This window comes from Pongo abelii, chromosome 5, assembly GCF_028885655.2.
Source record: "Pongo abelii isolate AG06213 chromosome 5, NHGRI_mPonAbe1-v2.0_pri, whole genome shotgun sequence".
NCBI lineage: Eukaryota > Metazoa > Chordata > Mammalia > Primates > Hominidae > Pongo > Pongo abelii.
In genome coordinates, this window is record NC_071990.2 from 26,004,454 (window position 1) to 26,024,679 (window position 20,226).

A 20,226-nucleotide genomic window follows, 5' to 3' on the forward strand; every position below is an offset into this window, starting at 1 on the left:
GCTTTCCAAAGTTCACATTCGTGGCGTATAAAAGTTCCAGTTGCTCCACATGCTTGGCAACATTTTGTTTTCCATCTCCTTTCATTTTATCCATTAGTTAATTTTATAGTGGTATTTCATTGTAGTTTTGATTTTCATTTCTGTAATGACTAATGAAGTTGAACATCTTTTTATATGTTAAGGAGCCACTTACATTTTCTCTTTTATGAAGTCCCTGTTCAAGTCATTGGCCCATTTTTTAGTTGGGTTGTCTGCCCCACACCCTTTTTTGGTCTTTTTTTTCCTCTTTTTCTGTACATAATTTGACTACCTATTATACTATGTCTTTCTTTTTTCTTCTACTTCTTCTTTTAGTTTTCTGCAAACCCCCTTTCCTCCTTATATTGCCAATACCATGAAGGCAAAATCAATGTTCTCATCTTAGTATCACCCTCAGGGCCTGACACTCTGTTTTTCTGAAAAACCTGCTCAGAAATACCCATTGATTTGCATTAGGAGATTCTCTTCATCTGCTGAATTAGTCCAAGGTTCTTGTCCTAGCAGTTTTTTAATAGGATTTAAAATATGGTGGGAACTTCTTCTCTAGACACGTTGTGGCAAAACCAGAATCAGTTCTGTGTGAGGAGACAAACTAAAGGATATGTCTTCAGTGTTAGGAGCCAAATTAATTCCTGTTAGAGTTGACGCTGCCTATCTGAGTATCTTGGGGAAGTAAGAAAAAATATGAAGAAGGTTAAATTATCTTTTTCTATGCTCAAAAGGAACTTCTCTTGTATGTGATACATTTCTATGCCTCGTATGTGATACATTTCTATGCCTTTTCTCATCTTGTTATATCTTCAATATTTTTCTCCCCCATATAAATTGTCATTTCACTTGAAAGTGTCTCTGTCATCTCTCTCCAATTTTCATTATATGGTCTAAACTATATTGCTATCCCTTCTGGAAGTGTCTACATTGCCTTCCTTCACATCCATTCTTCTCACAATACAAGCTTTCCAATTCTATCTTCTCTGTCCTTGATTTCTAAGTTAACCTCATTTATTTAATCTTTCATTGGTCATTTTCTCATCATTAATCTCTTGCAATTGGGCTAGGATAAATAAACATCTGTTTAATCTGATGGAAGTATCTGGATCTAAATAATTTGAAAATGGTCTATTTTATTTTAGCATGTAAATTTTAATAGAATTTAACCACATAAATAAACGTCCATGTTTTACAATGTATAAAAAATAATAAAAACTTTAATTCTGGGGATTATAGCTTTACAGTTCCGATCGGTGCTGAGATCTGTAACATATGGCTACAATTCCGAGCAGATCTTCTCTGTATCCAATTACCTGTCCCACCACGAAGATATTTATCAGTGATCATTTTCACATGAATTTTTATTTATTTAGTACTTTCCAATGAGGAAAATTCAAAGGCCATGTGAATTGACTTTTCAAGTTTGTCCAGCTGTTGTCAACCCCGGGCGCATGCTAGAAACCTCTAAGGAGTATCTAAAAATTAGTGGTATCTGGGTTCCACCCCAGACCAATTCATTCAGAATCTCTGGAGTGGGTCCCAGGCATCAGTATCTTATAAAGGCTCCCCAGGGAAGAATAACACACAGCCAGAGTTAAGAACTGCTGAGTCTATGGTCAAGAATATGAAGATAAGTAAAAAATGTTTTAAAAGTTCATGATTAGTACCACATTTAAGTTTTTAACTTTATGTCCTCAGAGGCGGGTGAGGGTCCTCTCTTTGGCCCAGTCTTGAAGTTCTGCTTGTCCAAACGTGAGGTAAAAGACCAGGCCAAACATATTGACTGCAGCAGACAGGAAAAAGACATTCCTCCAACCAGACTCAAAATCCTAGATGTAAAAAACACAGAAAAATGATCAATCTCACAAGTTCCTTCTACACCAGTTCTAGTAGCCCTCCAAGTTGTGTGCTGCAATGTTGATCACAAGGAATATAAGGAAAAATGTGCAGTAGCTACTTAAGAAAGTTTATGAAACAATTGGAAACAAAATGGCCAAAATGCACATGGGGTTCTGAGTTGAGATGGTTATTTCTTTAAACGAAAATAAAATACACTAACGTTTTTCTGAAAATTTGGATTTCAACATATAATATTACTCATTTAAAATTATGTCAAAAATGGCATTGTGGCATCGTCTTTGTGTCTTCTCTGTTTGTTGTTGTTGTTGTTGCCGTTTGTTTGTTTTTTTGTTTGTTTTTGTATTGGCTGTTGATATCTATCACTACAACCCATCTCAATTCAACATGAGTTCTGTTTGGTCTTCTGTGTGACCCTCCTCAGAAAGCCCTACTAAGTCATTTCCAGCATTATAGTCACAGTGGATTCCTAGCAGTTCAGTCAAATATTAACCTGGGAACTTGATCACATAGAAACGTAGTAAAAACAAAACTTCTCTTTGTAAGTTGGTTCTCGTCAGTCCTTCCATCCCTGCCTGGGTCTGTCTTTTCATCTTCCTCATGAGCCTGCATTTCCAAACACCGAGCAAACCTCCTTGCAATGTCTCACAGCCAATCTGTTTTCAGCCATTAAATTATCTTTAAACTGGCCTAGGGACACTTTGTTTCCCTTTTGTGATTTTTTAAAAATTGGATTAGTCTGAACATATTCTTCATGATCTTCTTTTGCCCCTCTGTCTTCATCTCTTGCTATTCCTTGACATGTGTCATTCATTCTGGTCATAACTAAGAACTGTTTCATGCTCGTGTACCTCTAGGAAGTCATACGTGCTGTCTTCTGAACCGGAACAGCTCATTTTAATCAATCTAACATCTATTCATCTTGAGAAAATAAGCTTATATTTTTCTTCCCCTGGGAAATCTGACCTACCAGAGTCTGATTTAGAGGCTCATGTAAATAGAGTAATTGTGTTGCCATCCAGATCTTGAGAGCACCGTGTGTATCTCCAACACCTAAAACAATACCTGCCACTTGAAGATGTTCAATAAACTGGCCCAACCTGACTGATAAGGAATCCAGTGGCAGTGGAAGAGATGATTCCTGCGATGAGCCCAAATCCCCTTGAGATTCCCATGAGGAAACTTGCATATCTGTGGGAAGATGATTTTATAAATGATTTTATATAGAAAGCCACCTACAGCTTCTGCAGCAACTCAACTTTAACGCAATTCAGCTCTAATGGCAAAGTCATTTTGTTTAATGCAGTTTTTCATTCACCTAAAGACATTCAGGGCAATGTCTATTTGCCAAACCTGAAATTACCAATCTACCAAATCAGTAACCAGGGAGCAATGCAGTCTCTCTGGGAACCACATTTCTTTACCCTGGCTGCTCAGTGTAGAAGCCAGTTTGTGCAACGGGCAGGACACAGACTCCAAAGCCAAACTCTCCCAGTCCAAATCCTGGCTCTGCCTTTATGTGACCATAGTCACACCATTTAACCTCCTTGTGCCTCAGCCTTCTCCCTTATGAAATGGGGATAACAATAGGACCTACCTAATATAACTGTGAGGATTATATGTGTTGATATATGGCAAGTCTTGGCACAGGAGCTGGCTTATTGTGACTGTATATATATATATATGTGGTAGCTAATATGAACAAAACCATGGAAACTTTTCCAAATCACCTGTGTGTGGGCCTTTTCCCAGCATACGCAGTTCAATCTCTGTTAGGGAAGCTTGGGAAGGTTTTTATCAAAATGATTACTGGCCAAGATTGGAAATTGTTGTTCTAAAAATGCCAGATTTGTTGTTCTAAAAATGGCCACAGACAGATATTTGTAGTTATTTGTCATTCTGCCATTAGTGCATGTCAGTAACATTAAAGAGTTTCACGGCGACCACTGAGGTTTAACACCTCTGGAGGGGTCTGGAGGAGGGGAAAAAACAGGTAGAGCTCTTACCTGGGAGCGATATCTAAGGTGTTGATGATAAACCCTGAGTCACATAGGTTACTGGTCCCAGGAATAAGTATCAGCAAAATAATTGTTATCACGTAACTGGAGGCCACAAAGGGCAGGGCCACAGCACATATTGATGGAAGGAGGAGCCCTGGGCAATGAGGACATGCTGTCAGGGAACCCTCTGAGACCGTGTGCAGAAAAGGGATTGGTTAAATGGGCCCACACGCTTATCCTTACCAAGAGATGAAAAGAGCTTTCGCACAGTGATCAATCTGAGAAGATTCCTGGACAAAAGGAAATCTGCCAGCTGACCTCCTAGAATTGTACAGCTTGCAGCAGCAATAAAAGGCAGGGAGGACAGAACTCCACTCTGAAGGAAGGAAGTTTATACAGAGTAGTTATAGAGATATATTAGCACCAAAATTTGTCAGTTACACAGACCAGCCATTAACTTACCCCCATGATACTGTGGGTTGTTTGGGGGAAAATTAGCATCTTTTTCACACTAAAAGAACACTGTCTCAGATAAGAGGGCCAGAAGCTGCATCACTCTGGGCTCCAGATAAAAGCAATATTAATTTCTTGGGTTTTTTGTTTTTGAGAAGGAGTCTTACTCTGTCGCCCAGGCTGGAGTGCAGTGGCATGATCTTGGCTCAATGCAACCTCCACCTCCTGAGTTCAAGTGATTCTCCTGTCTCAGCCTCCTGAATAGCTGGGATTACAGGCGCCTGCCACCACGCCTGGCTAATTTTTGTATTTTTAGTAGATGATATTTAGTAAACCATATTGGTTAGGCTGGTCTTGAATTCCTGACCTCATGATCTGCCTGCCTCCCAAAGTGCTGGGATTACAGACATGAGCCACCGTGCCTGGTCCAGCAATATTATTTCTAAAAGGAGCTTTGGAATCAGCTGTTGTGGTAGTATAGCATAGTGGTTAAGAATACGGATGCTGCAGCAGCTCTGCCACTTAGTATTGTGCAACCTGGGGCAAGTTATCTCACCTCTAAGTGTCCTGTTTCCATACCTGTGAAAAGGGAATTATAACAATGCCTCTCTCAAGGTCATTGTGAAGGTTAAATTAATGGTTATATGTAAAGCCAGAATGTAATAGGTAACACAGAACTGTTTCTCCTTATTACCATTATCATTTTCATAGAAGTATAGGAAGTAAACTCACATCTCTGATGTTAACATGGAGCAGAGTACTGACATACGTTGGTAGGTATGTTAGGATGATGGTGCACAACCAGAAATGGCTGAAAAAACCCAGGAAAATGGCCCAAAGTGGTAGGCATGTGACCATCGCCTTTATGGGGACAGCTCGTCCAGGAGAACTGGGCTGAAAAGGAAGATCTAATCAGCATGAGTATTAGAGCAGCCAAGATGGTGCGTCTCAGAGGAGATCCACACCCTGCCCTAGAAACCTCTGCATGGGCCACAGGTACAAGGTGTGCACTGTACCTGTTGAGCCAGTGAGGACACGATGTGCTCCTTTTCCTTAACACTTATGCACGGGTGATGCATGGGGTCATCATAAATCACTGTGAACCATAGGAGACAGCAGACACAGCCAGTGCTACCTGGGAAGAAGGGATAAATTTAGTTTTTAGGTAGATTTGTTTACTGGGGGAAGGAAGTTTCCTCTGAAGTGGCATGCCTCTCCCTTCTACACACTAATCAATTAATGCTTACTCTACCATAAGGACCTAAATGTTCCCATTCTTTCTTTCAATCCTTCTACAAACCTGTTAAAGCTTTTTAGATATTATGTCTCAAATAGAAAGCCACCGTTTGTCAATGTCAGAGCCCTCTGGAGATAACAGGAGCATGGCATTGCATAGCTGATTAATTACTTTAAAGCCTCCAATGATTACAGTGTTATGTATTTTAGGCAGCAACTTCTTAATGCACACATAAGTTGTCTTGTTGCGGAAGATCTGATTAGTCAGGTTTGCAGTCATACATACACGAAACAACCTTCCATGAAATCATGTGGCAGGGAAAAATTTCCAATGCACTTACAAGAGACAGTATTATTTGTATTCAAGCCATACATCCATTATGGATTCCCAAAAGAAATATTTCTGTACAATACGTGGTTAACATGTACAAACCAAAATAATTAGCACCATTAATGAGAAAGCCATTCAGGCCAGGACTATATTTAATGAAACCATTTGGCTATAAAAACAAAATCAAGTGTAGAAAATTGTCTTATTATTGGAATTTGTTATTTGAAGAACAGTCTATGTTAAAAGATTCTGAGGACTAGTTTTCTTTAAATTCCCTCTAATTACTGGATTCATTGATTCTTTTATTTTAAAGCTAAAAATCAGGCACCATGATGACACCCAAGTGATGAAAACATAGAATGGATTCCTTGCCTCAAGCATTTCACAGTCTAGTGGAAAGAAAAGGAGAAATAAATAATTACACACCAACATAATCTAGAGAGAAATATCATAAAGGAGAGAATGCCAGAATCTGATAGGGTAAGCCTGGAAGGGCCCATGGGGAAGGGGACGTTTGAATTGAACTTTGCAAGATTAACTTGGTAGAGAACAGGTGAAAGGCATCTTGGGCAGAAATAATAATTATAATGAAATATGAAGACACATTGAAAATGTACTTCACTATTTTTGACATCTTAACTGCATATAGCAGGCACTTCAGATGTGGTGGTAGAGATTCTGCAGAAGATGCTTGATATGGAAGGACAAGACTGCATCACAAGTTGGTGCCATGTGAATAGTCACCTCCTCTACCTTGTGCGTGTGGCTTCCCAGAACCACCAGGAAGGTGTTAATCAAGTTGTGTGATTAGATTAAAAATGATACCAACCATTGACATTTTTTATCATCTTCCACTTGATAAAGGACATTTTCTTTCATATAGGAAGAATGTGGGTGATGTAGGTGCCAAAATGGATACTCGGGAAATGGAGGCGTTAGGATTTAAGAGAAAGTGACTCACCAAAGATGTAGAAGATAAAAGGCCAGCTCAAAGCCTGTGAGATTAGTCCCCCCACACAGAGGATGATGAAGGATCCAAATGCTGACCCTAAAGGAAAGAGGGAGAAAAACACTTATGAAAATATCAAAGGCTGAGACTTCATGGCCTCCCTAAACAATGTCCCAACAGTGAGGTGGCAGACTTAGAATTATTGGGCAATGAGAGTATTTATTTCTGCTCACAGATTTTCCCCAATAAAGTAATATGATATAATTAAAATTAATAAATAATAGTAACACACCCTCTGATTCTTCAATGGCTCCTCAATACCAATGTGACCAAATCTAAATCCCTTAGTTTGTCACAGTAACTCTCTGCTATCATAGCCCATTAGTATTTTCTTGTGATTACAGTTGCACTCTTGCATGATCTAATATGAGGCTAGGGGCAGGAAATGAAAGACTTACAAAAATCAGTAAGATACAGCCCCTGCCCTCAAAGAGCTTCTGGTCCAATTGGAGAGAAAAATGTGAATAAAATTGATTGTCACTAGTGAAATGCCATGTAGGCTTTGGAAGTCTACATTAAAAAACAACAAGAAACATAATTCACAGAGACCCATAGTAAGAAATGCATTTTACAGGGTAACATAACACACACACCAATATACATAAACACTTGTACATACAACCACACACATATGCCTCAAACAATGGTTTCATGAATTGATATTTAACTTTACCATGTCCAATGCACTCCAACAATTTCTATTCTATTCTACCCATTTTTTAAAATAATGATTTTAACCCACTCAATGGATTTTATGACTCACTAATGGGTCCCAACCTGCAATTTGAAAAAAAAAGATGTAAAATATAAATATGATAATAAAACTACAATGTACGTGGAAGTATATCTGAGGATAAATTGATAATAATTATAAGATTTAGGAAGTTTTGGCCTGGCGCGGTGGCTCACGCCTGTAATCCCAGCACTTTGGGAGGCCAAGGCAGGTGGATCACGAGGTCAGGAGATTGAGACCATCCTGGCTAACACGGTGAAACCCCGTCTCTACTAAAAATACAAAAAATTAGCCGGGCATGGTGGCAGGCGCCTGTAGTCCCAGTACTAGGGAGGCTGAGGCAGAAGAATGGCGTGAACCCGGGAGGCGGAGTTTGCAGTGAGCTGAGATAGTGCTACTTGCAGTCCGGCCTGGGCGAAAGAGCGAGACTCCGTCTCAAAAAAAAAAAAAAAAAAAAAAAAAAAGATTTAGGAAGTTTTTACATAAGCTATGCAATAGGATAGATGGAATTTTGGCACAAGGAACAGGGGCAAAGAACTTTCCAGGCATATAAACTAATGGGAGCAGAGCCAGAGGGAAGTGCAGTGCAGATCTATGTGGGGAGCAGCCAATATCCAGTGCCACTAGAGCCATGCTTGCACAGGGGAGTTGAGTGGAACAAGGTTGGGGCCAGATGGCTGAGAACTTTTGTATCCATGCAATAAAGAGATCAGTCTTTACTCTGTAAACATGAAGGAACACATTGAAAATTCTCAAGCAGGTGAGTAAAGACGCACCAACTTCATTTTAGCAAGCTAACTTGGTTTTGGTGGGAAGAAGTTTGAAAGAAACCATTCTAGAAGAGAGAGATCAGCAGATAGTATTTGCAAATAGAGGAGATGGTTACAACTATGATGGAAGGAAGCAAGAACGCAGGAGGGCTGCTTGAGGTAAAAGTCTTCAGGATGCAGCTGTGTAGTGGACCTAGGAGTGAGAAGCTGGATGGAATCTTAGTTCTGCTCTTTGAGTATATACTCTCAGCACGACAGGCTGGGGAGAACAGCAATGGTAGAGCTGTAGAGGCCTTAGTAGGATCACATACCATGGTAAGGCAGTCTAGCATAGTGATTGAGAGTGTCTGCTCTGGGGCTAAAATCTGCATGGGCTTAAATCTCAGACCTACCACCTGCTGGCTATTTGTATTTGGGCAATTTTCTTAATCTCCACCTTCCTTAACTCCCTTCTCTGTGAAATAAGAATTTAAAATGGTACTTACATGAGAGGGTTGTTGTGAGAATTAATGAGCTCATAATAGAATAGTAAAGAGCTTCGAATAATACAGAAACTTCAAACTCTTCCAGCCTGATTTCTCTCCTTACCACCTGGAGCTATGGTAGCCTTAATTCTCACTTCAAAATCATTGCTAAGATGGTGTATATATAGTTTACTTGATCTTTTTCCATGTATGCAATTCTTAAAGGTTTAAACTTTTTCCTACAAGGCTTTTCTGACTACTAAGGCTTTTCTGAGCTGAAACCTAGCTCACAATGGTTTTTTCTACTTCTAAGCCTCAATGTCTTTACTGCACAGATGCATCTTTCTTATTTGTGATGCAAGTGTCTTATATTGTTGAATTTTTCAGTAGTACTTTTTCTCCCTCTTCCCCAAACCATTTGATTCATAGAAGATAAGACACAGTCAGATGGAACAGATGACAAAGCTATGACCCATGTGTGCACACTTACCTGATCCTGCAATGGTGGTGAGCTTGCTTCGTTCAAGTGGAGGAGCCCACTTTGCCCAAATAGTAAACTGACCTGTCCATGCCATTCCCTGAAATGAAAATCATTAAGACCTTTGATATTTTGTAGAATTCAGGAATCTGGATCCCACCCAGAATGAGAAAGTATCTGGATACCTGGGCCATGCCCTGGACTGTCCGAACCACAATGACCAAAATCACTCCGAAGTCAGCAGCCAATGGTGTAAAGAGGGTGAGAAGGGAAGAGATCAGCAAGCCAGCACCAAGCATTTTTTTTGCTCCAAATATCCCTGCTAAATATCCACTTGGGATCAGAGTCAGTATTATCCCATAGTTGATGGAGCTAAAGATGATACCCTGAGTTTCTGGGCTCCATTGATACACAGAGGCCTGGGGGAAAAATAGGAAAACTCTTTGTCAAGAAATCATATTATGAAAATCCACTTTACAGTCAGAGTTGCTTGAGGTTGGTGAGACCCTAGGATAAAATATTGATTTTTGTTTCTCTCTATATTCTTCCTACCTTCCCAAACAACCAATTATACCCCTAATTTGCTTGTCTTAGAAGGAGAGAAAAACAGAAGAAATGAAGAAAAGAGGTAAAGAAAATGATTATATATATGAATAATAGGAAGAAGTAAATGGAAGAAAACATTGAGAGATATTTCATCTGTGAAAGCGCTTCCTCTATTTTGCTTCTAGTAAAAGTTGAGTAACATGTTGACTCTTATATCAAAGAATTTTTTAAAAACACACACAAAACTTTACTGAACTCTTAACCAAAATCAGTGCCTAATTAAAAAGAAAAGCCAAGTTTGGGAATTATGGTCTGCCCTGGCTGAACTGAGCTCCTAAAACACATATTACAAATGAATAAGATCACATTCTTCTGATATAACTCAATAAATAATTTGAATTATTTTAAAATAACTACCTAAAACGCCTAATTATATAAATTATATTACCTGAATATTTACCTAAAAATAAATAGATTTTAAAATAAATAAATAAAATAATAAAATAAATAAAAAATAAAATAGATTTTAAAATAAAATAAAAAATAAATGCAATAAGGCCCCTAAATATCTGGCATCATGCTATAAAGTAGAGAGCCAAAGAATATAAAATATGAAATATTTTACCCACTCAAAAAAACTATAAATAATACAAGGTATATGATTCATGTGAGAATCAAGATTTGAGGATGAACATAAATAAAACAGCGACTTTGAGAGGAGAAAAGAATAATTCGGGAAGGTCCCAGAAAGGAAGCAATACTTGAACTATCCCTTGAAAAATGACTATGATTTGTAGAAAGTCAAAAAGGAAAATTTTATCTCATCAGAAAAAATAGCAAAAGTGAACTTGTAGCATTTGGAAGAAACTAACAGGGACTCTGGCTTGCTCAGGGCAAAAACTTTCCATGGGTCATTGATAGCAGATGTGAGTGTGCCGAGAAGTAGGCCCAAATTCTGGAGGAACACAGCATGTCCAGTGAACACTGCATGTTTGGCAACTTGAAAGTGTCCAAGATTGCTGAGTAGTGAATCTACTCAGTGTGGATATGTAGACAGGATAATGGAAGAAAGACTGGAGACAACAAATTTATGTACTCGTTGTAAATAAGCTGGGTCCAATGTAATAAAATCATTAATCATGAATTATAGGGATGACATGGGAAATGTACAGTACAAGATAATTTAAAGGATAATTTTTTTAATTGGGTAGATTCATGGTTTTCATATAAATGTAAAATAAACATAAAACAAAGATTCTATTTAACTCATTGATTAATGGAGGAAGTAAGTAAGATGTTATAACTGGTTCAAAGGAAAACTCAAAGAATCACTCATAACACAAGCAGGAAGCAATGCTGAAATAGACTTTAAATATACAGCAGAGCCTGGCGCAGTGGCTCACACCTGTAATCCCAACACTTTGGGAGGCCGAGGCGGGTGGATCACCTGAGGTCAGGAGTTCGAGACCAGCCTAGTGAAACCCTGTCTCTACTAAAAATACAAAAATTAGCCAGCCGTGGTGGCACGCCCCCTTAGTCCCAGCTACTCGGGAGGCTGAGACAGGAAAATCTCTTGAACCCTGGAGGCGGAGGCTGCAGTGAGCTGAGATCATGCCACTGCACTCCAGCCTGAATGACAGAGAAAGACTCTATCTCAAAAAACAAACAAACAAACAAACAAACAGCAAAACTGGCTGATTCAACTGGGAGGTGAGTGGAGAAAAGTTTTAACTGATTTTTCTCTTGGCAAAATTTATTTGCAAAGCTATGGACAAGAATCGTTTGCATTTCTATCTGTTATATAGAATTTACAGGGATATAAAATTGCTCAGAAACAATAAAACAGGCAGAGAACTGAATAGGCTTGAGTAACCTATAAGAATGTGCCCAGGTAATACCTAGTTTTTCATTGAAGACATCACATAAACTGTTCCATTTTTAAATTTTTCACATGTAACTCTACAGTTCCCCTACCTTATAATCATAATAACCTCAATGAAATCTTATTTTTATTATAGAAGTAAGCAATGTCTCAAAGAAAAATAGTTCCAGTCAGTTTCAATTTGTCATTGGAAATGTATACTTCCATACTCCACAGAATCAAGATCTATGCCTTCCTTTCAAAGTTTTTTCCTCTCAACAAAGAGCCCTATTTTCCATCATACTTACCTTTGTATCAAATTCCTTGATGGATATGCTGGAGTTATTGAAGGCATCTGCAACAGGCCCCTCAGTGGAGGCATTAGATAGACCATGCTGCTGAGTGGTGTTCACCATGGCGATGATTGCAATGCTCAGACTCACACGCTGGGTTATCATGGTGAAGTTTGAGAAGTGCATGATAACAGCCAGCCCACAGCGTAATGAACAGAAATCTGGACCTAGACAACAACACAGATGTATGCAATGAGTATCCTGACTGAGATCCCTTTCTTTTCCTTTCTTTCACAGTTCGATCTAACTTTGGATGACATCATGAAGTCTCATTGTCTTTTTTTCACCAAAATAGCCAGCACTACAAACCCACTTTGTCAAATTATTTGGTTGCCTTCAAGACAGTGAATATAGGATCTTATAACCAAGTAAAGCAAATATGGCCATCTTTCAAGGGGGTAGAAAACACATGATAAATAGAGAAAACCCACATGTAAGGCATTTATGTCATATTGCTCCAAAATGAAGTGAATGGGGATGACAGTGGCAGAGCCAGTCACATAACCTTCTCAGCATCAGTAAAATTCTCTGGGCTGTAAGTCAATAGTCCCATCTGTTATGTACATTTTTTATCACAAAGCTTGAGAGTTTATACATAACGAGCTGCCTTTGAATTAAGGTATTGCACATCGAAGGATTCTCTTTTAATACATTTGAGAGATAGTACTTTAAATGAGCACTTTGACTAATTCCCTAGTGTAATGTCTACTTGGAAATGTTTTTGCTGTGTGTCAGTAGGTCCTGCCTTCACATATGTTCAACTTAAAAAAAAAAAAATTACGTGGGGTGCAGTGGCTCACGCCTGTAGTCCCAGCATTTTGGGAGGCTAAGGCAGGTGGATCACTTGAGGTCAGAAGTTTGAGACCAGCCTGGTCAACATGGTGAAACCCCATCTCTACTAAAAATACAAAAATTACCCAGGCATGGTGGTACATGCCTGTAATCCCAGCTACTCAGGAGGCTGTCAGGAGAATCACTTGAACCCAGGAGGCAGAGGTTGCAATGAGCCAAGATCATGTCACTGCACTCCAGCCTGGGTGACAGAACGAGACTCAGTCTCAAAAAAAAAAAAATATATGTAGAACTATTTTTACAAAGCTTGTAGGTGATGTGGTGCTGGAAGATATTCAATATATTGAAAGGACAAATTTTTTCTTTAAAAGCATCCCCGTAAAGTGGAACAACCACAGACCAATATTGAAAGGGTTCCCACGTGCACAATAGATTGGATTTTTCCTGCTTATTTGAAGAAAAGCACTAAAGTGAAAGAAAGAGAAAACCTATGAAGACACAGATAAAAATATAATGGAAGAAATAATTTTTAATGGCCAAAAAAGCTCACAGATAATAGTGGTGGTCTGGGAAATAATTATTTCCATTTTACTGGAGGTTTCCAAGCTCAGGAGAAAGAGCCGGCCTCTTGGTGAGAATATTATAGTAGGGATTCATACATAGGTTGGTTTAAAATGACTTTCCTGGGCCAGGCATGGTGGCTCATGCCTGTAATCCCAGCACTTTGGGAGGCCGAGGCAGGTGGATCACGAGGTCAGGAGATCGAGACCATCCTGGCTAACATGGTGAAACCCCATCCCTACTAAAAATACAAAAACTCAGCTGGGCATGGTGGTGCATGCCTGTAGTCCAAGCTACTCCGGAGGCTGAGGCAGGAGAATCGCTTGAACCCGGGAGGTAGAGGTTGCAGTGAGCCGAGATCGCGCCACTGTACTCCAGCCTGGGAGACAGAGCAAGACTCAGTCAAAAAAAAAAAAGACTTTCCCAAAACTTATTCCACTCCCTAGATCCCAGGATTTATTGCTTATTTGGCTTAATTCCTCACAGATGACTTCATGGGGCTAAGGAAAAAGCAACAGGATCAGGGGCTGGAGCTGGCTCCAATGTTACACTGGGAGTATCTTTACAAAGGGGCAGTGTGATGCAGAGATGTGTAAATGTGTCGGAATAAACTTCAGCTTATTAACATAGCCTGCAAACAAGAGCAGTGGCTTTACCTTTCCTGGTGGCAGGCTTCCCGTCCATTTAGCTTCTGTGGGAAATGGTACCACGCTTTGTGGTGGAGTTTCCCTGTGCCCTGAATCTCTTTTACTACGACAGTCTTTTATCTATGGAGAGAACATAATCCAAAACATAATACACAGATAATTTCCCCTTGTTAATGTTGCCTCCTCTTAGCATCAGTAAAAGTTTTGACCCAACACAGCTCTATAACTTACATTTTATAGGGCACTACTGGTATGCTTTTGGTTACAGGATTGTTAAAAAGAAATCTGGCTATAAGTTCCAGCTGTGTGACCTAGAGCTAGTCATTTAAATTCTCTAATCATTCATTTCCTCATCTGTTCAATAAAGATAAGGCTCCTTTCTGAGTGCAGCTGGAAGAATTCAATGAAAAATTGCATGTACTTTATCAAACCACAGAGAAGCATGCAAAGGTGAAGAGTAGTATTGCTTGTAGCAGACCATAAGACAGGACAATTGAACTAAGCTCAAGAGCTAAGGAGGAAGGTTCCAGAGTGGTCTTTCCTTTCATTCTGATGGTGTTTCTCTCCCCTCTGTACCACCAGAACAATGTTCCATGTGCCTTCGAACATGAAGGATGACATTACGTAACACTAATATGTATTACATTTAAAGGTTTAAAATGTTTATTCTCATGTTTGCTACACACAATGTGGACACTTGATTGGACTGACAAAGTCTTCATGTCCCCCAGAAAATTATAATGAACAGGGACTACTTACTACAATTGTGAATAAATCCAGCTATTGTGACAGGCAAAGAGAATTCATGGCTCTAAATATGGACATGTTTAATTTAATATTTGTACACTAATCAAATTATCTTTGGGGGATGCATACGTTTGTTTCTTTTAGGAAAAATCCATATTCTAATAATATCATCAATTTTCCATTCATTCCTAAATTGAAGCTTCTATGACTTTATTTTTTAAATTGTTTAAAATCCTTCAAGACATCCGAAATTTCTATGACTTTAAAAACACATGTATTGGCTGGGTGCGGTGGCTCACACCTGTAATCCCAGCACTTTGTGAGACTGAGGTGGGTGGATCACTTGAGGTCAGGTGTTCAAGACCATCCTGGCCAACATGGTGAAACCCTGTCTCTACTAAAAATACAAAAATTAGCCAGGTGTGGTGGCACATGCCTGTAGACCCTGCTACTAAGGAGGCTGAGGCAGGATAATTGCTTGAACCCAAGAGGCAAAGGTTGCAGTGAGCCAAGATCCTGCCACTGCACTTACAGCCCGGGGGGACAGAGCAGGAATCTGTCTCAAAACAAACAAACAAAAAAACATATGTATCAAACCTATATTTTATCATTCAAGGCTTTGCACTGTTTTTGCACACAAAATTTAAAAGACTTGTCCATACTTTAAAGATATTCATAATCTGTGACCTTAGGATGAAGGATTATAAAGAAAGGCATAGATGAAAAATTGTGTCCGAAAATATCCTTTGTAGTATTACTCATGACCACATAATGTTAGCGATAAATTAACCTAATAATGAGAGCCTGGCAAGTCAATTTGATAGATTATTGTGATGGAAGCTATTTTAAAATGTTTTTAATAATATTGAATTACATTAGAAAAATGCTAGTACTCTAGCGTACAAAGCAGGATATGCTGTGCACATCCACATACAGGAATAGAAACTGATTCATACAAGTGCCAGCGATGACTATTTCTGGGTTACAAAACAGAATGGTCACTTCATTCTTTGTGATTTTCTATATTTACCAAGTGATTTTGTAAATAATTAGTAGATACTCGTTTTATATTCAGAAGTAGCTAAATGTATTTAAAAGAGCAATAATTGGACTTCATCAGCATGGCAAGTATAGTTTTCTGCTTTCCAAATATCTCTAGAATTCTGGGAATAATGTCTCTCCATCTAAATTTTGAATTTTGGGTGTTTGGGGATTTTATTGTTGTTGTTGTTGTTGTTTTGTACAATGGACCCAAATGGAGGCCCAATTGCTAGTAAGATCAGGTCAGCACCAGGACAGATACTGGTCGTTGCTCTGCCTTAGAAGGCCTCCAAGTCTTGCTAACATCTGGATATCAGGAGTTCAGCTCATTGCTCTACACTCAGATCCTAGCTGAAGTCATCTGTGGTCAGACCCAGAGTTTGAACTGTTTTCTATTTGCTTTCACTTTTTATGCAAGATCCCGTGGCTTGGCTGAAGGCAACTCTTTAACTGTACATGCAGCTGCAATTACTTACACTCCACTTAAAGCTTTCCCACCAACTTCTCCAATCTTATAAACACTGAAAGCTGAAAGAGACTCAGAGATCCTCTGGCCCAACTGTTCATTTTACTGATAAGAAAATTTGTGTACAGAAAATTTGAAAAGTTGCCTGAAACCACATGATGCACAGAGCCAGCACCAGATCCCCTAATGCCTAGACTACTGCTTGTTCTACCTATTAAAACAACTTCCCCTTTATTTTCGTAATATTTTAAGCACAAGCTTAAAACTCAATGGGGTAGCTCCATTTTGAGGTATTATAAAGGAGAATTCATACATTTTAAATCAAGTTTTAATCATTTATTCTAGAAGAAAATTTGATAATGAAAAATACTTTAAAGTTGAGCTTTGAATATTAAACATAAACACAACAAAACTACTTCTCCTTTCTCTTTATGTTACTGGAATTGTATCACGAACCCACCACTTTAGTTTCTCTTCCCATTCCCTGTTGCTGTCTAATGAGAAAGGATGAAAAACCCTACTTAAGTTTTATGGTTTCAAATGCTACTTTGATTTTGTATCAATAGGTAATTTCAGTTCTTCATTTCCTATTTTCCTTTGCATGAGACGAATGCAGAAATCAGGCTAACATACCAAACCATTCTAAACTGAGGTCTTTCATGGTAATGGGAAATGTTTTTCCAAAATAAGCACAGAAGCTAATAAAATTATGGAGGCTGAACACTGGCATGGTTGATATGTACTTAGAGACACTGGAATAATTATTAACCTATTTGCAAACAATTGAGAACATGTAACAGTGTCAGAACCCTTCCCTTTAAGGAGCTATACCTCTAAAAAATATTGTGAATTCTAGTGCCAAAGTTGTAAGTAGACACAGAAAAATGAATTGAAATTAAGTTAAAGGAAAATGTTATATTAAAGAAAATTACTTGACACAGTATAGGTTGAATTTGGGAAAAAAATAAATAATGTAAATATTATGGTATATGCATAAGCAAAAAAACAGGTTTTTCCCTTTTTTTAAGTCTAGAACTCATGATTTTATTATAATGGTCATTAGATTGCTCTTAGATTCTCCTAATATCCAGCCTGTCTTGCGTCATCTCTGTTAGCCCAGAGTCCTAGTTTACTCAGAGTAAATGTTACACCTAGAACAAAGAGCATGAACCTGCAGTGGGAGGATATTCAAGGACTGAATTCTGCTGTGCCATTCCCAAATTGAGTAAACCAGGTAAAGTTTCATAAACTCTTAGGGCTTTCACTGTTTCATAGGAAGAATTGGGATAATGTTACTTCACTGGGCAGTTTGGAGTGAAAACAAAGGTATGAGACATGCCTCGTAAATTGCAAAGTGTTATACGTTGTATAATATTCTAGACATTAGCAACAGCAATAATAATAAACAGTCACAATATTGGCAGTCTAGCCCTCTCAGATCTGTAAGTACAGGCCTACAGCAAATGAAATATATTTCTATAAAAGTGCCTTCGATTGATTGTTAAATTGGTTTTAAATGCTTCTTTTTAAAAGTGGATTCTTCTGGCCTGGAATCCACAAGATGAGTGGGGAGCGGTTCACCAGAAAACATAGGAAGAAGCAATTCCTTCAGTGTTAGAAAAACTGAGGGCCCTCTCATCATCTGCCTATCTTTCTGAGAAACTGGTGCTGACTACAATGTCCCTGGGTGCCTTTTCTTAGCTGTACAATGAGGGCAACAAGCTAGATGATCTCTGCAGGCGTACAATTTTCTTGCCTTCAGTCTTATTCATAACTTAGGTCATGTTCTCCTTTTCTTTTATTATTATTATTTTTTCGAGACAGAGTCTTACTCTGTCACCTAGGCTGGAGTGCAGTGGTATGATCTCAACTACTGCAACCTCTACCTCCCGGGTTCAAGCAATTCTCCTGCCTCAGCCTCCTGAATAGCTGGCACGCGCACTACACACACGCATAGGTGCACGCACTGCTATGCCCGGCTAATTTTTGTATTTTTAGTGGAGACAGGTTTTCACCGTGTTGGCCAGGCTGGTCTCAAACTCCTGACCTCAAGTGATCTGCCCACCTCAGCCTCCCAAACTGCTGGGATTACAGGCGTGAGCCACCATGCCCGGCCTTGTTCTCCTTTTCCTGAGAGACCATTTCAAATTCATATAGAAGTCTGAAAAGACTCGTTAGCCACAGTCCCAAACACAAATCTTGTCAGTTCTGATCAGTATTTCATTCCACAGCCAATCCCAGTCCGACTAATCACAGCATCACAGTTAATACTCACAGCGTCCTTGGAGAAATGACCATTGTCCACAGTGTCCATTGGTACCAGTGGCTTCTCAAGCCTTGCCCTAGGGTCTTCATTGAATCAGTTATCTTTTTCAGAAAGTCTCTTCATTTTGGAATTAGGCAATATTACCAGATGGAGATCCTTATGTTGCTGTTAATGTCTTTTCTCTGACTTCTCCTAAAACTGTTCCCTCCCCTTAATGGACCTTTGGTAAGTTAGTAATTATCCTTCTACCCAAAAAGAAGAAAAGCACTTACCTTCACCATTAAACCAGTATTTTAAGCCCTAGACTATAAGGCTAACTTGGAAAAGGAGGGAGTTTTCTGTCCCTTCTTCCCTTTCAAATACTTTTGCAGGTTTTTACAGGGATAAATAGTGAGCCACGTGGCAGTCAGACAGCAACAGGTTTGGCCCCACTTTCTCAGAAAGCTTCAGCTTGGTTTTGCCGCTTAATTTTTAACTTCATTTTCAAGTTCTCACTGTCAGAGTATCTCAAAAGATGTCATCGTGTGTTTCTGCTTTGAACTGTGCATACAACCATTCAGTCAACAAGCCTTTTTTTCTGAAAGCAAGGGGGCATGGTGTGGAAGAAAGGGCAGGGCTCCTGAAATCAAAGATGGAGTCAGACCCATATTCACCTCCTAGTGTTTTCCCTGAGCTTGGACAAGTCACTGAACTTCTTTGAATTGGCTTCCGCTTTAGTAAAGCAAGGATTGTGATACTGTACTCATGGGGTTATTGAACAAATGAAATACATATTCTAATTGGTAGTAGCTCCTCAATAAATGAGGTGTTCATTCCTCTTCAGGAGTTCAGTTAAGTCAGTTAGATTTTCCATGCGCATTTGGTGCCCACGGCCTAATGAATGTGAACTGTGACTGCCCTGGCAACTTCCCAGGAAGCTGCCTTGTACCCCTCCTTGCTGTTTCATATCATCCATGTCTTCCCTAATCCAGTTTCTGCTTGGCTCCTGACTCTTGGAATTGTGTCCTATTTGTAATTATTAATTTTGAGACTGTGGTTGCTATTGGATCTTCGTAGTGTGACGCAACCCTTATAAAATGAAGTGAGAGCCTTCCCTCTCTGGCTTATCAGCGTCAAACTTCCTTAATTGAGTTCCGCCATCCTAGTGAGTCTCACCATACTCCCGAAATAACCTGCTGGAGTAGGCTTATCCTACTCAACTCCTCAGATCTCTGTATTTAATTCTATTTTATTGCTGTTATAGTAAATTATCACAACTGTGGTGGCTTGAAACAACACACAATTATTTATTTATTTACAGTTCTAAAGGTCAGAAGTCCAAAATGGGTTTCACTGAGCCAAAATCAAGGTATTGGCAAGGTTGCGCCCCCTCCAGAGGCTTTAGGAGAAAATCCATTTCTTTTTCTCTTCAGCTTGTAGTGACCACTGCATTTTTTGGCTCTTGGCCCTTCCTCCGCCTTAAAGCCAGCAGTGTAACATCTTGAAGTACTTTTCTCTTATTCTGACTCTTCTGCCTCTTTCTTATAAGGACCCTTGTGATTACACTAGGGCCCATCCGCAAAATTCAGGAAAATCTGCCAATCTC

At 39.2% G+C, this 20,226-nt stretch overlaps 1 protein-coding gene across 1 annotated transcript; it reads right to left on the bottom strand.

The window, feature by feature from the left end:
• Positions 1-1,724: 1,724 nt before the first annotated feature.
• On the bottom strand, positions 1,725-18,689 carry SLC17A2 (solute carrier family 17 member 2). The gene is made up of 13 exons (XM_054557076.2): positions 18,651-18,689; positions 14,131-14,241; positions 13,216-13,378; positions 12,077-12,288; positions 9,547-9,780; positions 9,374-9,461; positions 6,869-6,955; positions 5,357-5,475; positions 5,073-5,234; positions 4,131-4,263; positions 3,894-4,041; positions 2,988-3,078; positions 1,725-1,859 (listed from the first exon to the last, which is right to left on the bottom strand). The coding sequence occupies exons 1-13, from the start codon at positions 18,687-18,689 to the stop codon at positions 1,725-1,727; spliced, it is 1,722 nt and encodes a 573-aa protein (XP_054413051.2).
• Between the last annotated feature and the right edge of the window lie 1,537 nt (positions 18,690-20,226).

Bases quoted from the DNA above. Each gene is read 5' to 3' on its own strand.
- SLC17A2 (XM_054557076.2), bottom strand. From the start codon at position 18,689: ATGGACACTGTGGACAATGGTCATTTCTCCAAGGACGCT. The intron at 5,235-5,356 runs GTACAGTGCACA...CTTCCTTTTCAG, and splicing joins TGTCCTCACTGGCTCAACAG to CCCAGTTCTCCTGGACGAGC. The intron at 4,264-5,072 runs GTGAGTTTACTT...TCCTTCCTTCAG, and splicing joins TCCATGTTAACATCAGAGAT to AGTGGAGTTCTGTCCTCCCT.